Below are 24,294 nucleotides of genomic sequence, written 5' to 3'. Positions count from 1 at the left end.
GGTGTGTGAACTGCTCTAAAATTAGGTTTTAAATGGCCTTTTGCCCCCTGGAATTTATACGTTGATTACTACCTTTGCTAGAAATTTCCCATAGATTTCTACTCTGAATTCTTTGAGTGCCATGTCTCACTCTTCTAATAACTCTGGGACTTCCCCATCATATTTGCTGAATTCCACCTACAGAGTGTATTAGATGTACAAACGGAAATAATTACTCTGAAATAAGATTCTTAAGTGGGCTTGTTTAATCTCCAAAGTAGTTCACCAAAACGCTTCGATTTCATCAACTCAACACAACTCTTTTTCTTAAATTGTTATTCCATGCACTGGCAACTGGAAGACAAAAAACTAAAACATTCTCTTTTTGCTTGTCTCTGAAACACTTAGAGTAAGGTCTTCACTGATTGGGATTTCAGAACTCGGGGAGTTAAAGTAAAGGGGGGGGGGGGAGAAAGGAAAAAGAAAAGTGTACTTACTGGGAACATTTAGGTCTATAAGGTTAGTAGCTTCATACAAAGAGCTTTGAATGTTTGTCCTTGAGTATTTGCATTGCTCAGTCTTTCCACTGTGACTTATGTTGTGTGGGAGAGTGGATTTCTGAAAATGCAATAAAAGCCACAAACATAATCACACTTAGCTATAACTTTAATAAACGTGTAATCAAATGTTCTTTGTATATGAGGTTTGCAAATAATAAAACACTTCTAGTCGATTCTTCTTCTTTCTCTCCAAGTTCTCACAACATTCTCTCTTGTCTGATCTTTACTAGTGCTCCTTTGTCTCACATCATTACAGCCCGCTGCCTACCAGAAATACTCGTCATTAACAACACGCTGAATTCTCCTCACGTTGCTGTGCGCTTCCAGCTAAGGAGGATAACTGCGATTTAAGGTCCCACTCTCACCCCGCGGCTTCCACACCTTTCTGAAGCTGTTGCTGTCAAGACACCCCTGGCAGTTTGTCATCAGAAGGCGAGAAAGTGTTGGGTGCGAATATGATGTGTAGTATAACTCTGCTTTCAAGCGCTCGGAGCGATGTATGCAGCTCTTCATTATAACCCGGCTCTGTACCTGCCGATTTCTATAGCTGAATGTGTGTTAATTAGTAAGGGGATTATTTGGAAACAAAAGCATGGGCGGTTTGCATTCCTGACCGCCGTTTAAAGAAGAACGAGGGAGATCTGTTTGTGGAAGTGTGCCATACAGCTTTGGTTCATTTCAGTGCAACAGTGCTGAACACACACTTGACTGGTAATTTAGCCCTATCAGTTTTCCACAATCCCCCAGGTACCATGGCTTGGCTACAGTGCCAACGTGAATGACTTAATCTGCAATAATGAGTGTGTTAACTGTGATCGGGAGCACAGCTTAGTGCTGATTCCTCCTGAAAACAATGCGTGTTTACAGACATTAAGCCACAAAATGATAACAGCCAGCCGCACAAAAAGGTCAGGAAATTGCGCAGAAGACTGCAAGCACGAATAAACATGCAACCCATGCGGAGAGTGAAGGATGCTGCCGGATACCGCCAGCGAACAAGAGGTCTGTGCAGCCATTTAATTTAGAAGTGTTGATGCCAATAACCAGGCTTGCTTGGAGGAGGAGGAGAAGGAGAAAAAAAAGAAGAAGACGGGGGTGCAATTTACCGATACTTGGCTGAGTTCTGACGCCAGCACCGAAGTGATGTAAGACAAGAGGGAGGGAGAAAACCAAGAAGGAGGAGAGGAGAGGAGAAGTAGAGAGATAGGGAGAGAGACTTTCAGAGACCCAGACACAGAGCAACTCCCCAGTGGGTATCCTAACAGAGGTAGGCTGGCTTTTCATACTCCCACTCCGAATTAAAATACCGTAAATATATAGCGAGAAAAATAAAAGTCGTCAACTTACTTTGAATCCTCTTTGAAATTAATGACTGGAATGCTCTTGGCGCCACGTTTAGTTTAGTACTGCAATGCTCGGGTGTGATGCTTAACATAAAGATAACACACCAGATTCATTTGGACGATCCTGTGATGTGTGGGTAGAATGTTATCAAGTTCGAGGTGTCGCGCAAACTGCACGAATGAACTCAAATTCATGTCTCAAATGTGTCGGGATATTTATACGGGTAGAAAAATGAATTAATGACGCGCCTCTGACGTGAGGATAATACCTAATGAGCTCATTTGTTTTATTTGTTCCCCCAGCCTAACTTTGACTCTTAACGGAGCTGACTGTGGGCTCCAGATCTCAGCACCTTGGATAGCGACGCGCCGCAACAGCTCAGCAGAGGCGGGGAGAACGCACAGAGCCCGGGCGGCTGTCAGTTCCTGAGCCCGGTCAGGATATGGTTGTGCTCTCCTGTCTACGCTCAGCGAAGGCTCGCAATGGGCTTTAGTGTGTCCATTGCATAATAACTGCAGAGAATGCCCTTGACAACAGTCCGCACAGAGTTGCATTCAGCATGACGGCTGCACAGGACACTGACCGAATAGGGGAAGACTTGCACGAGACTGAACCTTTGAGCGTTTAACCAGAGTTGAAGTGTCTGTGCAAGCACATAACACTGGAAGACTTCTTCACATTATCATGGGGATAAGGTACCTTTTATTGCTGCTGATCTACCTGGACCCCCTGAGCGTCTTGAGCGCCGCAACGGGCGGTAAAAAACCCAAGCAGGCGACCAGGAAGGCTCCGAAAGCCACCGCTATCCCCACGGTCGTCCCGCAGAAGACTCCAAAACCATCGCCCGTCAGGAAACACGAGTCCTGCAAGGGCTACTTCGATGTAAGCGGCCAGTTTGACAGTGCGTTCGAGTGCAACAACACGGATCACCGGTACTGCTGCGGGACGTGCTTCCTGCGCTTTTGCTGCGAGTATAAGAAAGACCGACTTGATCAGACTGCGTGCACGAACTACGTAACGCCGGGCTGGTTGGAGACGGCCACTCCGTCCCCCATCCCGACAAATGATCCCTACGATCTCTCCATGGATCAGACCAACACGGCGGTCTACATCACCTGTGGGATCATAGCCTTCATCATAGTGTTGGGAGTGTCGGCCAAAGTTGCATATGACAAAGCCACAGAGCCGCCTCAAGAAATGAATATACACAGGTGAGTGGGAGGAAGACTGTAATAATTCTGCTTAACATGCTCCCTTTAATCAAGAAACAAAGCTGCATATTAAAAGTCTACCGTTTGCACTTCATGCATATGTATAACTGGACAGACCATAATATGCACAGAGATGTAGAGTCAATTTACAGGCAGGGGCTTAAGGTCAAAGAAACAGGCCCAAAGTGCTGTCAAATGCGATCTTTTTCAAGCAAGCAACTTGTTTTCTTTCTCTCTATCAGCGCTAACGAAGTGAAAATGAGGCTGGTAAAGCACTAGAATGAATGAACAGACTGTTATCTAAAAGGCAGCACTTCTCAGATCAAATTGTGTTCGATCTGCAGCAGATGTTAAATCCCAGAAAAACCAAAGCCTAAAATAATTATAGAGAGAAGTTGAAAGAGTGTTATCATACTGATTGTGGTAGGCTGGTGCTCCTGAAACAAGTGCGTGCATCTGCTATGAGTGGGAGTGAGAAGGACTAATGGCCAACGTTTATATTTTATGTTTTTTAGTTCATATTGCAGAATTAAAAAAAGAAAAAGAAATTGTAACTGGTGCTGGAGTCTAACACTAGTCCACATACTGGGCTCAGGAGGCAACCAGCCAGCTGTCAAGAATCATACTTGACAACCCTCTCTTCAGCCTCTACACATCAGCACATGGCTGTCTGGTGTGTTCAGGTGAGGAGGTGGATGAGGATGCTCAGCAGAGATGGTGCAACTGCATCCCATCTCCTCATACTGGCCCCATCAAACACGGGCAGACCAACACGAACAAATGCTGACACATAAGATCTTCAACACTGAATTGTTTTTCTATTATTACTGAATGCATTATTCATAGTCTTGAGCAATCTTAAGTCTGTGAATAATAGATGATGTTTGCATTAATGTTTTGGCTGTATCAAGGCTGTGTGACACGCATGCACCACTGGCACCACCACATTCCATAAGGATCACAAAGGAGGGCAGGGTGGGAAAGGGATGAATCGCTGAGGTGGGGAGAGGAGGGAGGTAAAGTGAAGCTAAGATATTAATTTAAAAGCAAAGGTTAAACCACCAATATATTTGTCGTACAAAAGCTTTGAGCTGCTGCGGCGCCTTCAAAGTAATTAGATTTCCCCCCATTTTTTCTAAGTATGATGTCAGAAAAAAAGCAAACAAACATTTTTTTTACTTTCTTTCATCATGATTGCTTCTCTCCCTCTTTCACCCCCCTCGAGGGCTTCATCCTTCCACATGCACCTGGTGCGGTCTGAAAAACATTCAAATTCAACCCAATTAGCTGAGATACTCACACATCCAACGCTGTTTCTCTTGCAAATGAACATTCGTCATGTTCCCAGACGTGTTAAAAAAAGAAAAAAAAGAAAAGAGAGAGAGAGAGACAGAAGAACAAGAAACGGAGCAGCCCTGAATTACCCATAATAGCGCAACACTGTTTCAACAATTCACGTCTGGTTTTTAACTGTGTTCAGATGCATGCACAGAGACAACCTGTACAAAGAGGAAAAGCCTCCTTTTTGGTGTAATGTTCACACTTGTTTGCTGTGTGCTTGTCTGTTTTTAGGGCCCTTGCAGACATCCTGAGGCAGCAGGGGCCCATCCCTATATCACAATACGACTGTGAGAATTTTGCAGCCATGAATGGCTCACCCAAAGACAACACACCAGTCAGAACCTCATCCAAGAACCACTACACCCCTGTTCACACCTCCAAATCCAACCATGGTAAGAGCTCTTCTTGCTCTCCTCTCTATACTCGAAGCTCTAAAGCTTATGTTTATGGCTGAAGGGACATTTCAGCAGCTGAACCCTGTGCCTGTGTCTTTGAGAGCATTTTTGTGCAATGTATTTGCAGCATATCATCATTATTTGTGTGTAAAATTCTGCAATACCATTCAAATTGCACCCACTGTACTGACCCTTTCAGCATTTTAATCTTCCGTGGTAAAATCCTGTAATCATCTGATTTGAGCAAAAGAGAAGAGAGAGCAACAGCGAGACTAAAGGACAGATAAGCACAGACTAGCAAAGGTAGACCTGCCCAGCAGATTCTGATAGGCTGGAAGTGATGACCTCTCACTCAGTCAGCACACACACGGAGTCATTTAACCTTGCAATTGCAAGAACAGACAGGAGTGTGAGTCATTAATATGACCTGAAAAACGGACACAGAATCCAGGCAGCACTGGCAGGTTCACAGACAAAGCAGGTGTTATCAGATGTAGAGATACAAAGCCACTTGGGGAGAGGGACACAGATGGAAAATAATGAGATATTACAATGGAGTTGCTGAGATGGAAAGAAAAACAGAAAGATGTTAAGCCTCTGTGCAGGATGAGCAAATGCAGAGATACGGAGTAGAAAATTACAGGTGATGTAGCTCTGAAAGCATGGCAGACTTTACTGCTGTGTAACGTTTTCTGTGGCATGATCTATTAATTTATCTGTGTATTTACTGTCAGAGAAGAAACTTCCCCTTGCTATACATATACCCCTAATTTAAATCTCAGGTGGTCGACACTGGTAAGTAACAGCTACAAATTGTGGTTTTTAATTTTTAAGTCAGGCTGGGGGATTTCCTGCAAGTTATATAAACTAAACTAAAATTAAAAGCCAGAAGAAACTGTCTTTACATACGTCAGTATATGACAGCTTAACTTTTCATGAGTTCAGCAAGAAAATTTAGTTTCATTTTTAAAATAACAGAACAATATAAAATAATTCTCATACGCAAACTTCCCTTAGCTAAAAAAAAGTCTAAGAATGACATTCAAGCAACACTTGGGAAGGCCGAACTGTCATTTTGGAACACTTTGTCATCCAAGGCCTCAATAAAAGACGATCAGCTAACAGTTACTCAGAGTCAAAGTGTTTGCTTGGATGCTTTCACACTGTGATAAATGACAAACAAGCAGTTATCTCTGTTTAGAAATCATCTTGCTGTATAGAAAATCTTATTATATCCAAACTATAGTTGGACAGGGTATATATATCACTTTGATACTCTGAATGAGCACTCAAAGCATTTTCTGACTTTGAGGGCTATCTGTCATTCAAACACTCCAATGCAGGCATCAGACAATTTGGTGTGTAGTACCTTTTCCGAGGCTACTTTGACATGTGGACTGAGAGAGCTGGAGATCGAACCTCAGATTAGTAGACAAAGTTTTGAGACAAAGTGTTTTGATCTCTGCCAGCAGCTTCACAGCTCTGATGCTGTGAGAAAACAAGCAGGTTGGAGAAATCAGAAGTGAAAGGATATTAGGGTATTTTTTCTGCCTAAAAATCCATTGTGAGCCACTGTTTTTTACCTTTGGTTGCTAGTTTGCTAACTGACCTTGAGATAATGTTGGCTGTTCTCACTTTCAGTCAGTTCCATAAATATGTGTATCATACTAAAACACATCTGAGCCCCCAAATCCAGGGCAGATAAATGAATTCTCATACATACATGGACGATTACGCAAGTTACTTCACCAAAGAAAAGGCACAAAAGCAGCCTGATGGCAGCCAACATTGTCAGCTCATTGTACGGTAGGAGAACATGTAAGTGTAGACGTGGAAGTTATAATGTTGAATGTAAAAAACGTCATGAAAATTTAATTGAAAGCACTACAGTGCCAAAGAGTCTCAGTACATTATATTGCAGTATATATTAAAGCGGAAACTAGTGCAGACAATATATAAACTGGTGCACAAATGTAGTCCAGAATGTTGGAAATAAACTGTCTGATGCTATCCCCTAAGATGCCACCCCCTAGCTATCCCTAGATTAAATCTTAATCCATGCCTATTTTTCCACTCTTTTTGAAATGTTTTAATTAGAAACCAATCATATAACAACATATTTATATTAATCGATGAGAGAGTCATAACAACCTTCAGAAAATGTGAGCGAAGAGAATATTGTAACTAAAATGTTTATTTTCTGAGCTGTAGATGTAAGCAGCACAGCACCTAACACAGTACATGAAGTTGTTATGGCTGAGTTGTGTGACAAGACAGCAACAGTCTCTCTGCATCCTCATCTTTAAATAATAGATTGTGCATATTCTCAGCTTTATTTGGGTTTGCAGCCGCTTGAATGTCATGTAAACTTGGCCTCTTTCTGTCACTTTCACATCTATCACACACTTGGGGGGGGGGGCATTTTTCTTGCAGTACAGTGCTTGTTGCAGCTGCAGTCTGCATTCATTCACTTAATGTCTCCTCAGCTTAGTGAATGAATTGGTCTATCCTTAATGGTCACTTGCCGGCCCATGCACAGAGAGGGAGACAGGGCAGATGCAAAGCTGCACATGTCAGCCTGCCTCCAGTGCACACTTGCATGTTTTTTTCCTCAAATGAGCTCGGGCGTCGCTTTATCTTTATATTACTCTGTTGCCTGTGTTTTGCCTGCTTGCAGAGAGTCACTGCAAAGAGAATACAACTTGCGCCAGCTCTGCTCAGTCTATCCTAGATAAAATAGAAAAACCCACCCCCTCCACATCAGGGACCACAGCCGTCCTGATGGGGTTGGACATGAAAGGCAGTGACAGTGCAGGCACAAGTGTGGTTAATGTGTGCATATAAATTGGGAGAACAGAGAGGGAGTCCACTCGCTCACATAGAAAATGCATATTCATGTACGGCTAAATGGGCATTTGGCACAGAATGGCAAGGCAGGCCTCTTAAGGAGAGGGTTCTCGGGTGGAACTGTTGCTGCTGGCACTTCACATCCAGAGGCTTTTTGAGACACTTTTCTATCAGGTGGAGAGACCTCATGAAGTAAAAGGCTAAGGGGCCCAAGAGGATCCTGTCAACTTATGTCTAAAGTGGGTATAACAGCCATATCTTCTTTGATCTTTGCATTTAAACATGTCCAGTCTCTCTTAGCTGCAGAGATGTCCTCCCCAGCATATTTAAAAATCCTTTATTTCAGCCCTTTTCTAAAAATACACGCTGATTTATTTTTTCACATCACAGATCTTGTGTGGCAACATGGTACCCTTGGTGCACTGCAAAACGTCCCTGCATTTTTTTAAATAAAAAAAAGAGGGGCCTACAGCAAAAACAGTACAGACAGCATAATATGATACCAGCGCAAGTGCTTCTATTTTTATTCGAATCCACTCTGCATTGTTGTGTGGCTCAGATCCTCTTTTAGGTCAGGGTGTAAACACAGAGCGCCCCGCAGCCACAACAAGGAGCCGGCCTTGAAAGGGAGGAGCAGATACCTTTGCAAGAGTTTGCCGTCGGTTAAAGTAAACAATAACTGCCTCTCTGAGTAATGCAGTTTAGCCCACAGCTCTCTTCAGATGAAGCTGATTTATTCACTGCAAACCACAGGCAAAGAGTTGCCTGTTTTTCGGAGGGTTTTTAAAGTGTTGCTTGGTTTCCTCTCTGACAGTTTCCTAATGCAGAGAATGATGAAGTAAAGTTTTCAGGTACAGAAACCAAAAAATACTAGTCAAGCGCATTTGTTCCTTATAGGCAGGCCAACGAGAACTCCCTAATATCACAGTGTTTTAAAAGCATTCACTTCACTTAGAACACTTGCAGGGATTGGTAGTACTCTTACTGAAAGAGAGATCAGATCTTTGAGAGATCTTATGTTTGTCTCCCTGTTAAATGAAGAACAGAATAAAAGAATCCTCCATCTCCTAATGAGCAACGTCTTGAGTGGTCAGGCCCAGTTTTCAAAAGTAGAATGGGTGGACTACAACAATAAACTTGTAATGAGTTGAATTAAAGATTGGATTATAATTTATGATGTTGAGTTCATTGAATCGCCGCATGTTAGGGTTAGCAGCTGAAAAGCCTTGAGCTGGTATTTATATATCTGCACTGTATGCAGCACTGAAGGGATTTGAGCTGTCAGTTCATTTTATGAGATGACTCTCGAGCTTAAAGGTCAGCTGCTGTGGACAATTAGAGGTCGTGACGATACAACAACATTTTCGGCTGTTTGGCGGTTATGACGTGATCTTCAGATACATATTTTTAAAAGCGTTCTGTGTGTAGCACCTTCTTTCCACATAAACCCCAAATTTTGCCTAAACAACAAAACAGTGAATTAATTACTCTAATTATTTGCCAATAGGCACTTTTATAATTATATTCAGTGAGGCATCCCGCCTCAACCACTACTACACACATGTAACAAACATCTGCTTCCTCTTCCTGCTGCTTCTTTCCAATTAATCCTTGAAGTGTGCAGCAATAACATCTCCGCTGTGACCTCACTGGCTCCCCATTGGCCAGATAATCATCAGGCCCCATGTTAAAAACAACATTTCTGTGCTGACTGCATCAACATGTTTATTAGAAGCTTTCTCTTGAGTGCACCTGTGTTTAACCTGAGCAACTGAGAGACTCCTCCTAATTGTCTCCTGCCCTAGATCTCATTATTGGCCCTTATTATACAGCTGGACTTCTGGCACCCTGAGTGCCAGACATATGTGTGTATGTGGATAAGTGTGTTTCAGGTGCAGAGGCAGGAATCCAACTATATCCTGCAGCTGTTGTGGTTTAAGACAGCCCAGAGTGGGTTAGAACTTAGGACTGCACTGCGCAATTAGTTTCATGAGAGGGCAGGGGCATGTATTTTCCAAGGTATCACTGAAAATGTTTCCTTTAGAGGTTTCAGCTTATATAACAGAGAAACTGAAAGACACCATGAAGGGAAGGTAAAAAGAATGAGATATGTGACACTGAGCTACAGTTAAATGGCTTTATCAAAATGGCACATATAGTTCTGATCATTCTCTAAAACCAGTATACCATATAAATGGTATTACGGTTTAATTTAGGAAGCAGACTTAAAATTCACAGAGGATTAATCAAATACCATTAAGTACACCTAAAAGTAAATGAATGTGCAATATTAAATATTAGCTCTCTCTCTTATAAATCACTATTTATAAATCAATAAGTAATTGATCAGAATGATGATTTTCTTTTCCATAGAAAACCTTGTTACAACAATATGAATATGTTAGTTTAAATAAATTAGCACCCACAAGTCATACTGTCAGAGGCCAAGGAGAGGAGTGGCAGCAATCTTTTACTTATTTTACTTATTAATCAACCAAAGACCTGGACAGAGCTATGAATCATTTGAAAGCCACTCTGAACTTTGTCCACCCTAATCAGAGAAGCCAAAAATCAGGTGTTATCTGTTGTCCTCATGGCCCATAGTCAGTATTTCTATTTGGTTTCTGAGACTTTAAAAAAAATCTGATTAAGTGCTCAGTTCTAATAAAAATCACTATCATAGGAGATTTTAACATCCATGTAAATGACAGTCTAATTCTTATATAGTGCTTTCTCCTCTCCAGAGTTCTCAAAGCGCTCTATACAACATGCCACATTCACCCAATCACTTTTTCTTCTAAGCTTTTAGTGCTTCCTAATGAACATTCATACTCTGATGGATGCATCGGAGAGCAACTTGGGGTTCGTATCTTGCCCAAGGATACTTGGCAAGCAAACTGGAGGAGCCAGGGATCGAACCTCTACCTCCAGAGCTACAGCCACCCCCAGCCTTAACACCTCATTTAATTTTTTATTAGAGAAAATATAAATAAGCCCAGCCATGCTTTTAATCATACTCAGGTTACAACCCCGGATACTGTGGCTGCTCCAAAATAGAAGGCAACAAATCAGAGATCGATACTGGTAACAGAGGTTGGTACCTTGCATAACTGATAAATCTGTGCCTTAAAGTAGATAACATCATTTGGAGAGAAAATTGCATTAAAGATCTTAATTGGGGTAGAAAAAAATCAAAATCCAAAACTGTACCACAATAAGAGAGTCTTCCATAAAGCTAGAACGTTTACTATTTGGTACCGATCAAGGAAAACAACCCCAGGTTTCTTTTCTGCACTGTAGCCAGGCTGACAGAGTCAGAGCTCTCTTGAGCCAATTATTCCTTTTTGACCTAAACTAGCAAGGACTTTATGAATTTCTTTACATATTTTAACCAATAGAGAAAAAAATATTCACAGCTATCCCACAGATGTGTCATTAAGCAGAGGAATTTAGAGTCTTTCTCTCCAATCTTCAATAATGTCTTCCTTTAAAACATCAATACTCCATCCTTACAAGATTGTTAAAAAAAAGTTTCACCATTAATGAATGCTTTAATTTTAAATATGATTAATCCATCTTTATTAACAGGCTGTGATCCACATGCTTTTAAGGTGGCGCTAAATAAATCATTACTTAAAAGGCCCTTACTCAATCCAGCCATATAAAAACAGTTTCCAACCTTCCTATCATTTAAAAAAAATCTTTGTCAAACAGTTAACTGATAATTTACAAAGGAATGTTGTTTTATTGGAAAGCGTTTCAGTCAGGAGTTAGAGTACATCATATCACAGAAACAGCATGAGTGACTGGCGTCTGACAGTGGCCTCACCTCTGTATTTTTCCTGTTCGATCTCAGCCCAGTGGTTTGAATCATATCAATCTGACAGAGTCTAATTTGTATATGTAAATGGGGAGTCTTCCTCAGACACAAAAGTTAGTCATGGAGTTCCACAGAGGACTGTGCTGGGACCAATACTTTTTACATTGTACATGTTTCCTTTAGGGAATTTTATTAGAAAGGACTGCAGACATTTTCATTGCTATGCAGGGGAAACCCAGTTTTATTTATCCATGAAGTCTCATGGTACAAATCACCTAGTTAAACTACAGGCATCCAACCAGATATTTACTTTAGATGGCATTACCTTGTCCTTCAGTAATAATGTGAGAAATATTGGAGTCATTTGTGACCAGGAAATGTCCTTCAGTGAGCACATTAAACAAATATATAGGATTACTGTGATTCATTTGTGCATTCTTGCTAAAATTAGAAACATCTTGTCTCAGACACTGATTCATTCAATTATAACTTCAAGGCTATAATAATTCATTTTTATCAGTTTGCTCTAAAAGCTTCCCAAAAAGCTTTCAGTTGATCCAGAGCTCCGCAGCAAGAGTACTAACTGGGACTGGAAAGAGACACCACATTCCTCCCATATTAGTTTCTCCTCATCAACTCCTTGTTCAGCTCAGAGTTGAATTTAAAATCCTTCTCCTCACATATAACATCTTGTATTATCAAACCCCATCATGGAATCAGCCTTCAGTTTGGATTTGGGAAATAGACACTGCCTCTACTTTTAAGATTAGGCATAAAGCTTTCCTGTTTGATAAAGCTCATAGCTAGGGCAGAATCAGTTGACCCTGAACCAGTCTTTAGTTATGCTGCAATAAGCTCAGGCTGCTCGGCTGCTCATTCCTTTTAACTGGTGTTTATACACTACTACTGCATTTAATCATTGGTTAGAATTAAACTCTGGCTCTTTCTCCCGTAATCTGTCTTTTGTCCCGACTCTATCTGGTCTCTTCCCCCTCACCCCCAACGGTTCTCTGCAGATGGCTGCCGCTCCCTGAGCCTGTTTCTTTCAGAGCTTTCTTCCTCTTAAAAGAGAGTTTTTCCTTCTCACTGTCACCAAGTGCTCGCTCAAAGGGGGTCATGTGATTGTTTCTGTTTCTTTCTAATATTGTAGGTTCTTTAAATTACAGTATAAAGCATCTCTATGTGACCGTTGTTGTGAATTGATGTTCTATAAATTAAACTTAACTGAATTGAATTGAATCAAATTACTTTTGCCTGGCTGTGTTGGACCTTAATCGACCTTGGATTCAGATAGTCTCTCCAATGCCTGCCAAGCTGCACCACATCAGGCTTTGTTCATAATATAATTATCTTATTATTCACATTTTTCCAATTTCAGAGGTGTAGGTGTCCAGTGAAGAGGTCAGATTAAAAAAAATATTACCATATGAATCCTCAGCGTGCATTGGCTCCAGCGGCTGTTCATTTCCATAGTACATCATTGAGGTGAAAGTCACGATTTTCTTTGTATCAAGGAGGATAAATTCATAATGTGCAACGTTCTCTCTGCAGACTCTTCATGCTATCTCTCAGTAATGAGCAGTGGGAGAGAAAGCGGGAGGAGAAAAAAGGTGGATTCTGATCACTTTTGAATGGTTTTTCCAGGGTCGTTACAATGGCCCGTGGAGTTACCTACCAATGACAAATATGACAAAAGAAGACAATAATAGTGCAGCAGCGCTAGCAATTCTGCATGTGATATATATACATGCGTGCTGGTATGACTGAATGCGTAAAATAACCCTTGTAGATATTCTATCTGCAGCATGAAGGCAGCACAGGGAGAGGTGTGATTGAGTTCAAAGTGCACTAGTATGTGGGTGGTGGAAACATATTGCTTTTTTTCTTCTTCTTCCTTTTTTTTTGAATATCACAGCACTGTGTTTGCAGCTGCTGTTCACATTTCAGCCATTTCCCCTCAATCCATGTCTGAGGGGTAATGACACCATGGGAAAATTTTATATTTGGCACAAAAAACCCCCACATCTGAGGCAAATAAGAAATTTGATAGAAACACTCAAACACAATTTAGCTGCCCTGCAAATGTTCTTTTAAAGTGAAACATCATTGATTTTATACGTCAGTATATATATTATATTCCAAGGGTTCTATTAGTATTAAAGTGGTTCTATATTTACTTTCCATTAAAAACTGATACATAATTTTTTGAGCTTTGTAATTTCTATACATTTCTATATGTCTTTTTTGTGTAAATTTTACATTTTACTGTGTCAGTGTCACAAAGAAAATGAAAAAATCTGTGATATTTGTGCTTTTCAGTGATATAAAAGAGTTACAATGACACGGACATTTACATGCCAACACAGTAAAAGCAATAATCTAAATGTCCAATCTCTGCCATTAGTCTGATTGTGCATTTTCAATAACCGTAAAGTATTCTATCTTGTCACCAAACACTGAGTCAAACTAATAAATGAAATCTTTGTCCTAACTGTCAGATTCACTTGTAATGGGCACCACCTTTTGACATTTGAATATGAGTTCTGGGAGAAAGCAGGTAGCTTTTATAGTTCATTTCTAACATTTTATATCAAGTGGCTGCAGCTCAGGAGGTAAAATGAGTCATTTAATAATCGGACAGCTTTGTGCAAGACATTGGAGTGTGACTAAACCCTGAATTTAGCGTGTGAATGTTAAATAAAAGCATTTGTATGAATCTTTGTGTAAATGGATGAATGAAGCTCATAGACAGCGCTTTGAGTGCATGAACAGAGTAGAAAAGCACTACATAAGTACCAGCTTATTTACTAAAATAACAAGTGAGTAAAAAATGAAAATATTCATTTGTTATAGTCCCACAAGTGATTGAATATGCTCTTTCAGAAAGGGTAAGGCTTCGACGGGATGGTCAAAATTATTGCAAAGGTTCAGATATACTTTATACTTTACTTTTACAGTTGCCTTCCCTGAAAGTGCTAGCAGATTATTTCCACGTTGTCTTCCATTGCACATGGTTTAGCATTTTTGTCCCTCTGGCTTAATGTCACCATTGTGTATCATGTTGCGTTTTTCTTAACCTTAACTGTCCAGACTTAAACAGTCTAAACACAGTGTGGATATGGCAAAAAAAACCTCATGTTGACCACCAATTGTTGACTGCAACACACAGTTTTTCCCTTGTCTTTTTGAATTTTTAAATTTTTGAGTTGCTGCAGAGAAAACAAGTGTGCCTCCAACAATATCCAAATTTAAGCATATTTAAATAAAGCATGTTAATTTTTAGCTTAACATCTCATTGTGAGTCAGATGCTTATGTTTGACATCATTCCCTTATGATGTTTAAAAATTACTGCAATATTATGCTTTCTTATTAATCTATGAAAATGGGTGTATTTAGTCACTTCTGCATAACAGGATATTTTGGTGGGATAAAGCTCCCTTCTTTATTGATTGGCATGGTGGTTAGTACTGTTGCCTCACACAAGAAGGTTCCTGGTTTGAACGCTAGCTGGAGTTGTTTTGTGTGGAGTTTGTAATGTTATTCATAGACCTGCATGGGTTTTTTTCAGTTGATCTTATTTCCTCTGTCCCAAGGTCATGTATGTTACGTTAACTGGTTAATAGGCCATGGACGTGAGGTATAAAGTGTTTGAAGTGCATAGAATAATGTGATGTATGATTAAAAATGTCACTTGTAGTGCTTTAAGCGGTCAGTGAGACTGGGAAAATGCTGTGTAAACACACACCCTCAGTATCTCAGACACAAGTTACCTAACTGGTTACACAAAATTTAAATGTTCATATTCAGATTTCAGAACACTAACACTGTGCATTCAGGTCTCCCCAACTGCTGTGTTATAATGTTTCTGTGTTGTGGCTCTACATGCTTGCCTCTGTGTGTCTCTGTATGTGATCAGGTCTCCACTACGGAAAAGAGAGCGTCAGAAGCAGTGGAGGCGCTGACCTTCACAACTTTATCTCTTCTGGTTTTGTGACCCTGGGACGAGGCCATCAGAAAGGTAAAGTAGTTTTTCTGTCCTCGTTTCCTTCTCTTTTTCTTACTTAGAAGATTAAATTCTTTTTGTGCAAACACCACACTTTATACCTGCTGAATGCTTAAAGTCCTGCTCAATGTTCCACTCACATCACCGATGATCAACTACGAGACACTGGACAGAGGTAAAATATTTCCAGATTCAATTTCCCTATCCAGTCCCCATGAATACATTTTGCAATCAAATACAAGCAAGCATACACGTAGCTCCGGTGATGGGCGACATGGGGTGGAGAAGGTGACTTTGTGTACGCATTCTCAACCCACATGCACCTATTAGTAGGGCGGGGGTAGAGTTTTCCCATGGGTAACACACTGATTAGTATGCAGCCACATTGACTAAGCTCTTGTGGTTTATTCCCATCCATTTTAGCTCCAACAAATCAGACTCAGTGTGTGCCTGTGTGTGTTGGTGCCTGTGTGTGTGTTGGTGTAACCTTGCAGAGGTTGCAAGATGACATCCTTTACCTGACCCTGCCTTCGAATGTTTAATTGAATGCTTGTACCGTTTCATGGTAAATGACTGCCTTTGTAAAAAATCGACTCGATTTAAATATAATTTGCTTCCTCTGTGGTGTACTTTGATGTATTTCCACGCTTCCTCTTTGCTATCAAAACCTGCTGATTTCCTGCTCATCATCCTAATTACGGCAGCTGATGACCTGCCGTTGCTTTAATAAATACCAGTTCAGATTTATGCGTTGCTCGGTAGACATGTATTTGTGTGTGTGCGTGCGTGTTTGTGTGTATGTGTAACTGTATATGTGTGGCTTTTCTACCAGCAGGAACGGATTCTCTTTCAACAAACATCATGACTTTGTTTCCAAGTGCACAAGACTGCAGGAGCCTGCAAGTTTTTCTCCCACTCTTACTTCTAATGAGGAACCATCGCATTTATGTTTACATGAAATTAGCCGTTTTCCTCTTTGCTCTCTGCTTCATTTGTTTTCATCCCCAGAGGGGGTTTGTTTCACAATGGCATTCATGTGCAGCTAGAAATAATAAAAATAATAATAAAAAAACCCCTTCTGATATGCTCTGTAGCCCCTCCACCCCCCACCCAGCGCTTCTCTACCAGACATGAGTAATGAAGTTTTATGAATCCTGATTCTTTTAAGCAGATTTTCCTCCCTGTACAAATATCACAATAGCAGCACTCCCGCATCCCTGCACTTGTCATAACAGCAGCAAGGGGGATGGTTTAGCATTCAGCATCTGTGCAGTTAAAGCCGTGTTTTCTTGCAAACTGTAGCCTTTGATTCCTCCACAGCACAAACAAATAAAATGTGACAGATTGAGAATTTGGAATCTTAGAAAGACGTGCTGATGCTTAAATTTTCTCACAAACAAATATGTGAAGCTTTTTGCAGAGCCCCAGTTCTTTTTAACAGTATTCTTCTTTCCAACATCTCTGTTTGGCCATGCTCATGCCCAGAGGCAGGTATTACTGTGGAGTGAATCTTGAAATCATTGAAATGGTGGTGTGAAGTTTGGTTCAGATGTTGTTACTGCTCTGTATTATCTTTAGCAATGTACACTTCAGGGCAGCAGAGGCAAACAAACAGTTTAATTAGGGATCCCACACTCTTTCATGGTATTTTAACAAGTCCTCTACAAATCCACAAAAGCAGAATGGATTCAGCTGCTTCTTAGTTTTCTCCTTGACGGGCAAAAGAAACTAAATTTCTTCTACCTACTTTACATCAAAGTCGGGGTTTCTGGCAACATGTGTTAATATTTCCAGCCCAGTCATTTACAATTGTCAGAAAATCACTTTCTCCCTCTCTTTAACCAGCTTTGGATTTATCCAAAATCTGTGGATGGATTCTAAAATGTCCAAACAGTAAACATGTGGGCTGATGTGAGCCACGTTAAGGTTAACATCAAGTAAACAGCTGAATTTAAATCATATCGACCTTCATTCCTTTTTTTTGGAAGAGGTTTGCACAGCTTGGTTTGCTCTAGGCCAAGAGTAACAAAGCTGGAAAAATGAGAGAATGCAAATACATACTCACAGGTCAGTCAGTGGAAAAAGTCTTTTTGCCACATGAATTTGAAACAGATGTTGTCTTCTTCTGTTATATATGTTTTTTTTTGCCAGGTTGACAGAACGAAGTTTAGAAGTCATGATGTAGTCCTCTGGCTTGGATTAGCATAGCATCTGTTATAGCACTTAATTACACAGGCAGAAGGTATGTTTGGTTGGTAATTAGATGGCAAGTTGTGTGTGTTTGTGTGTATAGGTGTGTGTGCTGTTGTAAAGCAGTCCTTGGGGAGGACAGGTGAAGTCAGGACTGGGCGTCAGAGCAGCTGGATGTTTCACATCTGTGTAGCATGATACAAAACAACTATGTGTCAAATGAGATCAGCTCTGAGCATGAAAAAGGGGGAGCTTACATTTATACTCAGAGAGTATAAATCACCCTTTTTGAGTACAACCTTCCCCTCAGATTAACGATTGAGATTCTACTTCAGATAGGAATCACACACATTTCTGAAAGTGCTTTTAGCAAGCTTTACATAGAGATCAGGAACTTGAGTGGTCATATTTGACAACCTGGATCAGGAGGTGGTCATGTTTGTGCTTGGGTTTGGGTTGGCAACAGAAGACCTCTGGTTAAGGTTAGAAAAGATGTTGAAATGTACTAAGTGGTAAAAGTGGTAAAATTGGCGATTATATGCAAACTATTTGTCACAAAAAGGTTCAATTAACTGCAGTAAATTTGTGAAATTCTCAATACACATACACAGAAATCACTCACAACTTGTGAACAATTACTGCAGGATAGTCATTTAACTTTAAAATGGCAGAAAGTCATAAACTTTGGCTTTATATCAAAATATAGCTAGAATACAACCAGTTAGCAACCACTTGACTTGAGCCACCTATGTTAAAGAGTTGTATATCAAATGAGTTGAGCTCATTGGAACAGAATGCCTTGGGAAGGACAGGTGAGGTCAGGGCTGGGTTATCATCAATGTATGATTATGGATCATGACAGTTTGGAAACAGGTTCCCTACCACCAAGCAATGTGAACACTCACCTTGAAAGTGGTTGTCAACGGTTGAGAATGTTGCATGCACAACCTTTGACTGACTAGTGAGTAGTTGTGGTGACAAACTGCAACTAAGAATACATTTTAAGATGTGTTTTTATCTAGATTTGATTTTACAACCTTGTGTCCTCAAAAACAATATGTAGACTCTGACATCATTCTCTATTGTTTTACATATTATTACGTTTCATTTTGTTAAAACACCAGAAAATGTAAAATACTAGCAAAATCCACATGAGTGTCTGGAGAAGGCTTGACTTAGAGTACCTCTTCACAATTTTTCGAACCTAATCCTTAAAAGGAAATGTAAATTAAAACTTTGGTTCATTCCTTTCTGTTAATAATAATCTGCTATTAATCTCTGGCTCTCTTCCACAGCGCGTCTTTGTCCTGTCTTCCTGCTCTCACCCCAAACCAGTCATGACAGATGGCCACCCATCCTTGAGCCTGGTTCTGCTACAAGTTGCTTCCTGTTAAAAGGGAGTTCTTCCTTCCCACTGTCGCCAAAGCACTTGCTCATAGGTGTTATATAATTATCTTAACCTTACAATATAAAGCACCTTAAGACAACTGCCATTGTGATTTGGCACCATATAATTAAAAATGAATTGAATTGAACTGAACAAACCAAATGTTCCCCTATGGTGCAATTAAACCCCTGTAGAAGCAGACACTGTTTTAAAAGACCTTTAATCACACCTACAACAGTGAACATAAAGAGATATGATGCTTCTGTTTTGGGGAAGGTTTTTAGTTCTCCACACACATCTGTTGTTTTCTTCATCCCAGCGGAGTCACCAAGTCAGTTTTCTGCATCATTTTACATTTAAACAATACTGAGCCACCCCCTCATTTCTTTAGAAATCATTGTTTGGGGTTGCATATTATCCAGTGGTGCTGGGAACCTTGTCAAAATAGCTGGGACTGGTATTTTTTACATGATCCTTTAGGACAAGAAGCAATGAAACATCACAAAAACATGTCACTATACATAAAACTGTATTACTGGAAAATTGTAAAATAAAAATGCTCCCCATTTGGCTGTGCTGTGAGGAAAACATATCTATGAAAAAAGTTGTTCATGAGCTTAGAAATACAGACCTACAGCTTGGGGGGTTTTTTGGTTTTTTTTTTTTACAGCATATTGAAATAATGTTCTTTGATAAGCCAGGTCCGATCAGCCAGAACTCTGTTATCGTGGTTCCGAATTGGTAGATGTCGTTCAATGTCCTCCATCGAGAGTGTCGCCAGACACGCGATGCAACTGACCATTGAGTATCCGGCAGCAAATGTCTCCGAAGGACAATCGGGCTCTCCCGAGCCCAAGCTTCTCGTTGAGAAGAGAAGGGTGTCAATTTCATTACCGGACCACCTGATCAAATCCATAATTCTTTAGGTTTTATTGACTTTCAAGTTCATTAGAATTGTACAAATACTATTTTCATTTAAATCCATCCATTCTCTTCTGCTTATCCTCTTCAGGGTCATGGGGTAGCTGGAGCCTATTCCAGCTTTCTTAGGGCGAGATTCAGACTACACCCTGGACAGGTCCCCAGTCTGTTGCAGGGCTAACACATAGAGACAGACAACACTCACATTCATACCTTTGGGCAATTTAGAGTTACCAATTATCCTAACCCACTAAATGCATGTCTTTGGACTGTGGGAGGAAGCAGAGTACCCAGAGAGAACCCACACAGGGGAGAACATGCAAACTCCACACAGAAATTGAACTCCGAATCTTCTTGCTATAAGGCAACAGTGCTAACCACCATGCCACTGTGCTGCCCTAATGTTGAATTACTGCACATAATTCCAATACATGCTTCCAGTATGTATTAACTCCAATAATACATACTCATGTGGCCATGACAACGTTACACATTTTGGACTTTTTCTTTTGACACACAAAAAAGTTATTTTTCATGTAAAAAAAATATAGGATGGACCATATCACGACATTTGTAGTTACCAGGACTGAACTAAACAGAACTAAAATTAAAAGTCAATGAAAAGAATAACTAGAAAAAAAAAACCCTTGACCTGTAAATACATCAATAAATACATAAAACAGTATTAGTTTTTGGTTTTAGTGTCTGGGAATGCAGTCAAATTTGTCAACACACACACACACACACACACACATATATATGTATATATATATATATATAATAAAATTCAAAGAAAATTAATTAATTGAATATATAAAAAATATTTGATAGCAATTACAGACCTAGACCTTTTAATGTTGGAGCTTGGCTGGATAAATTTATCAGCAGGTGTGCCATGGATAATGCATATTTTGATTCAATTCACATATGTCACAGCATTTTTATACTGTAGTCTACTTCACACCATCTTAGAGCCCATTCACATCTCCACTGACAGAAAAAAAGAGCTGCATTATTTTGTCCCAGCAGTCAAACCACCAGCAGATGCAAGCTTTTTGTGTAAAAATATTTCATTTCTTGCAATTTCACAACTCCATTCAAAGCCTTGTGGTGGTGTATGGAGCCAGGTCTACTGTGAGGGTGGGTGGCCATCTGTTCCCTGCATGAATTCCCTTTGCTCAATGCCTCAAGTTGATGCAAAGCAAATACTGGCTACCAAAGTGGCTTTGATTTATGGTATGGCAGAAATTAATATTTTATTCATTCTTTTATTTTATGTGGGAAAGACTAAATGACAAAAACATTAGGGTTATGTGTCTTTCTTGCAAAATTATCATTTAGTAAGGAATTTTTATTATCTTTTTTTTTTTTTTTTTTTTTTTACTAAAGCCAATTGTTGTTACTTGGTTGTCACTTTTTTATCCCTTCATTTAGCATGCACAGCTGCTTACCTTGCTTCTGTCCCCTCAGCCATCTGTCCAGATCGATGCCCTGCCTGACACATTCTTTTGCGCTTGTGTTTTTTCTTGTCCTCTTGTCCAAAATTAAGGAGGCAGGGAGGTTGAGGCTTCTGTCAAACTGAGCCAAACTAATAAAGATTCTCAAAGATCTGTTGTGTGTGTGCGCGTGTGTGTGTGTGCTGCTGTCAGATAGAACCGCACTGTTACCTCTGCCTTGGGTGTAAAAACTGCAGAACTCAGTTTGAAGAGTCAGAGTCACCAGTAATTGTATAAAAGTTCTCTGGAAACATAATCTTAGAAGAAGGATAAGACCAAGGCGGTGCTTCTTCTCGTTTGCTGGCAGCGCTACACCACATCATCACTCGTAGCTTTCACAGACTGACTTCAGTGCCATTGCAAGCTTATATTAATTGCTTTTGTCATGAGAGAACTGCAGTGTACTTTTCTATTCACTCACGGTCACTGAATCAAATTCAGCACTGTAAATCACTGTCACATTGTTAACACATATTTCCTCTGTGCGTGAGTGCGGTTAAAGAGAAAAGCTCAAAATCCATGCCACTGATGTAGTTAGATTACACTTCTAACACCTTGATTGATTAGAATTTTCTGCCTCAGACAGGAGACTGGATTGACAGCTAGCATGCAAATTTAATGGTGTATTAAAAATGCAGCTTGCCAGCTGTTGTTGCAGGCAACAACTCAAATGTGTCCATTTTAATTATTTTTCCATATGTCACTCTTGTTGATATGAAACACGGCCAAGTCACGGCATCCGGAGAAGTGATTACTTCAGACAAAGCCTCCATCCTTGACTTAGCGTGTCATACTTCATTACCTTGCTAAGCCCAACTTTTAATTCTGCCCTGTGGAGGAAGGCAAATTGGTTTTCATGGCAGGCAATTAGTGTTTTTACTGTATGAATACAACATGTTTTGAATGCTGCATGTGATGATGTAGCAGCAGAATTAGATGGGGAAGTTAACTTTTTATTTACAATGCAATTTCAATATATTAACAAGTCCAGGCATCATTAATTGGCATTCAACTCGAGTTGTACTATACAACGGCATCGTGCCGAGAGACTGTAGGGACTATCAAGGGAAAGGACTAACAGAGCAAACACCAGTCATTTGTTTCTCCTGTTATGTACTAACAGCTGTTTGCCTCTAATGTGTTCCTTTTTTTGTTTACCTTTTTGTGAAGAACTTGATGGCAGGGTATGACAAGCCCCTCTCTGCATTTCAGTACTCCCCTCTGATTGTGACACAGTCATCTCTTGTTCCTCTGAATGAATCAGATGCAACAAAAAAAAAAAAAAAAACAAAAGCCTACAGGCATCATCATTTCCAGTCTGTGTAATCACACTCCAGGCTGATAAGACCGAAGATGAAAACATCCACCCGTGAAAGCGTTTGCTGTTGTTTAAGGTATGCAAGGGAAAACAAATCCAGAGATGAACTGATTCACATGGTGGCCACAGATCGTCAGGCTAGACATGGAAGATGAGATACAACACTTGAAGTGTTCTTAGTTACTCAGTTCAGTCTTCAGCCCCCCTTCAGAAGACTTCACGACAGCTTGCGGATTCCGCAAAGTCCCTAATCCTTTTTATTTAATTACTTAATTGTAATGTGTTTGATTATTTTCATGACAAGACAGCACAGCAGACAAGAAATGGCCTAGGGCAGAGTATGGGTTGCCTGTTCAACCACAGCCAGAGGAACCCCTAATCCTGGATGAGGTCACTAAATAAGCACTTTTGCCCTCTTTAGAGTAATCTACATCAATGTGAGTGGATCTAGGAGGTTGCCAAACTAACACTGGTGCTGTAAGGTTATATAATGCAGAATTTCTTCTTAACAGCAATATAATGACCTTATATAAAAAAGAGATTACATAACAAAGGTGGCTAGTGGGATTCAAACAATGTAACAGAATGAGCGAGCAATCGAAATGCTAACCACTCTGCAGCTTCTACTGACTTCTAATTAGCCTTGTGAAACATCTGGACTGTAAGGTGAACTTGCACGGTGAAAGGTTTTTCCTGCTGTTCGCATGTCGTAGCCAGAGTACAGACGGGAACCAGACGCAGTTTATACCTCTTTATTATTACTCTCCTGGGGAAAAAAAAAACACTTTTTGAAAGTTGGAAATGTTTTTCACAATGGAAGCAGAGTAAACACTGTCAGTTTTTTGTGAGTTTCTGCAATTTTGTTAAAAACAAACGCACAAAGAAAATTGAAAGCTGAGCTACTACTGGGAAGCTGGAGTGGAGCGTGGGAGAAGCAAGACAGGACAGCTACAGCAGACAGTGGAGAACTTGAAACCTAAATATAAACAGTTTTCTGTGGCAGTAGTATCTTTACACAATGAAGATCAGGGGCTACACAGCAAGTCAAAGACGGCTTTCTGGCTGATAAGGTGTAATGTGCATTGATTGCCTAAATGTGGCTGCTTGAGTTGGGTTTTATGGTTACATCTGACACTCAACAACATGGATTATAAATTGAGAACTCCCCAATTTCATGCATGTAACCAGCACCTTAATGACCTGCTCTGTCATGTGAAATTTTTTCACTGTTTATAGGCTTATACTGGGAGTTTTAACATGCTGTATAATGAGCAATTAGCTTAAGTAACTCCACAAAGACTCCCAAAGGCCATTTGTGTATCAGCAGTATTGGAGTATTTTCTCTTTCTTTCTTTTTTTTTTACCTTTTACCTTTTTCTTTCATTTATTTACGTATACTGTAATTTATTATTTATCTTAGTAAGAAGTCATTTGCATAACAACCTGACCTGACCACCAGAACTATTTATTGTAGGTAAATT

The 24,294-nt window shown here is 40.1% G+C and overlaps 1 protein-coding gene across 6 annotated transcripts in view; it reads left to right on the top strand.

Moving 5' to 3' along the window:
- The first annotated feature begins 1,570 nt into the window (after nt 1–1,570).
- LOC134632864 (protein shisa-6) overlaps nt 1,571–24,294 on the top strand; it is a 75,314-nt gene continuing 52,590 nt past the window's right edge. For 3 of the 6 annotated variants that reach the window (XM_063481713.1, XM_063481710.1, XM_063481708.1), the window contains exons 1-4: nt 1,574–1,806; nt 2,186–3,094; nt 4,667–4,827; nt 15,415–15,516. In XM_063481713.1, coding sequence (XP_063337783.1) covers nt 2,568–3,094; nt 4,667–4,827; nt 15,415–15,516 — 790 coding nt within the window. In that variant the 5' untranslated portion in view covers nt 1,574–1,806; nt 2,186–2,567. Of the gene's footprint in view, nt 1,807–2,185; nt 3,095–4,666; nt 4,828–15,414; nt 15,517–24,294 lie in introns of all 6 variants that reach the window. The other 3 variants (XM_063481712.1, XM_063481711.1, XM_063481709.1) reach the window with 2 other exon arrangements.

This window comes from Pelmatolapia mariae, linkage group LG8, assembly GCF_036321145.2.
Source record: "Pelmatolapia mariae isolate MD_Pm_ZW linkage group LG8, Pm_UMD_F_2, whole genome shotgun sequence".
Taxonomy (NCBI): domain Eukaryota; kingdom Metazoa; phylum Chordata; class Actinopteri; order Cichliformes; family Cichlidae; genus Pelmatolapia; species Pelmatolapia mariae.
Note: the sequence above shows the minus strand (reverse complement) of the source record. Positions and strands in the feature narration are given on the sequence as shown.